Genomic DNA, 1,631 nt, shown 5'->3' on the forward strand with positions numbered 1-1,631 from the left:
CTATTATATAACATTCTAAACTCCAAAGCATTGGATCTAGGCATCTTAGAAGCTCTGCATGCAACTGATAAAGCAAGGGTATTCTATCCTATTTCCAATGTGTAAAATGTGAACAGTACTAACTACCTCACAAGTTAGTGTTCATTCAGCACTTAATTCTTATAAATATCCTAACTATTTGTATTACTGAGGTCATCATAATTTCACCTTTACAGCTCAAATACCCTTTAGTCATTAAAATAAACATAAATAGAACTTAAAGCTCTACATTAACATTCCTTTGGAATCACAAAAACTGGAGAACACTGGGCCTAACCTCTCAGACGGCTTGAAGCTCCCATTTGGCAAGCTGCCCACCATATTTAAATACCTTCTCCATATGTTTGAGAGGGAAGGAAGTAATGGTCACTTGAACTTAGTTTCTGTCTTCAGCATTTGGAGAAGCCGCTCCCGGATCTGCTTGGTGCGGACAGCGTAAACAATGGGATTAAGGATTGGAGGAATGAGGAGGTAGAAGTTAGCCAGTAGAGTGTGGACTGGAGGAGGTACCTGGTGACCAAATCGGTGAATGAGAGAAGAAACCACAATAGGAACATAAAAGATCAGAATGGCACAGATGTGAGAACCACATGTCCCCAGGGTTTTAAGTCGGGCTTCAGGTGTGGCTAGCCCCATCACAGCCCGGAAAATCATCACATAAGAGACAGAAATAGCCATGGAATCCAAGATTAGGACCAAAAAACCAATGCTTAGCCCATAGACATTGTTGACCCTGCTGTCACCACATGCCAAGGTGACCACAGCCATGTGCTCACAGTAAGAGTGTGAGATGACACGAGCCTTGTAAAGGGGCAGCCGTAGGCGGATCATCAAAGGCAGAGGTCCGATGTAGAGTACCCCCCGAAAGAGGGCAGCCAGCCCCAACCGTCCCACCATAGCATGAGTGAGCACTGTGGTATGATGTAGCGGGTTGCAAATGGCTATGTAGCGGTCCAAAGCCATGGCAAGGAAGATGCCTGACTCAACTGTGGCAAAGCAGTGGATGAGGAACATTTGGGCCAAGCAGGCATCCAGGCCAATATCACCAGCACCAAACCAGAAGATTCCCAGCAGTTTGGGCATAGTAGAAGTGGATAGAACCAGGTCAACAACCGCCAACATACACAGGAAGAAGTACGTGGGCTGGTGCAGGCTATTCTCCACCTTTACCACAGCCAGAATGGTGATGTTCCCCACCACAGCAACCAGGTACATGGAGCCAAAGGGGATGGAAAGCCAGAGATGCAGGGACTCCAGCCCTGGGATGCCGGCAAGCTGGAAGGAGCTGGGTACTGAGCAGGAATTTTGAAAAGTGAGCACGATTCATAAATGAACCTTCTCACTCATGCCCCAAAATGCCATAGAAACTTTTTCTAGAAATATTTTATTAAATCCTATAATGAAGAATAGAATCATTGGTAAGATGCTATAAACTTCTTAAAAGAAATCATGGAACAATATCATAGTGTAAGTGTCATATTATTACGGTCACAAAATTTTACCTGACAAAAATTTGCCAAGCACAAGCCAAACACAAATTTGAATGTAAGAGTATCTCTGTATAATAGGACTCCCAAGGAGCAATGTTCTTG

The 1,631-nt window shown here is 44.1% G+C and overlaps 1 protein-coding gene across 1 annotated transcript; it reads right to left on the minus strand.

Moving 5' to 3' along the window:
* Positions 1 to 405: 405 nt before the first annotated feature.
* LOC109267089 (olfactory receptor 52M1) lies at positions 406 to 1,362 on the minus strand (the record flags this gene model as incomplete). Its single annotated transcript, XM_019449592.2, has 1 exon — positions 406 to 1,362. A coding segment is annotated over one exon (957 nt), but the record flags the coding sequence as incomplete, so codon positions are not given.
* Positions 1,363 to 1,631: the final 269 nt, after the last annotated feature.

This window comes from Panthera pardus, unplaced genomic scaffold (assembly GCF_024362965.1).
Source record: "Panthera pardus isolate Hobbes unplaced genomic scaffold, ASM2436296v1 HiC_scaffold_12, whole genome shotgun sequence".
NCBI lineage: Eukaryota > Metazoa > Chordata > Mammalia > Carnivora > Felidae > Panthera > Panthera pardus.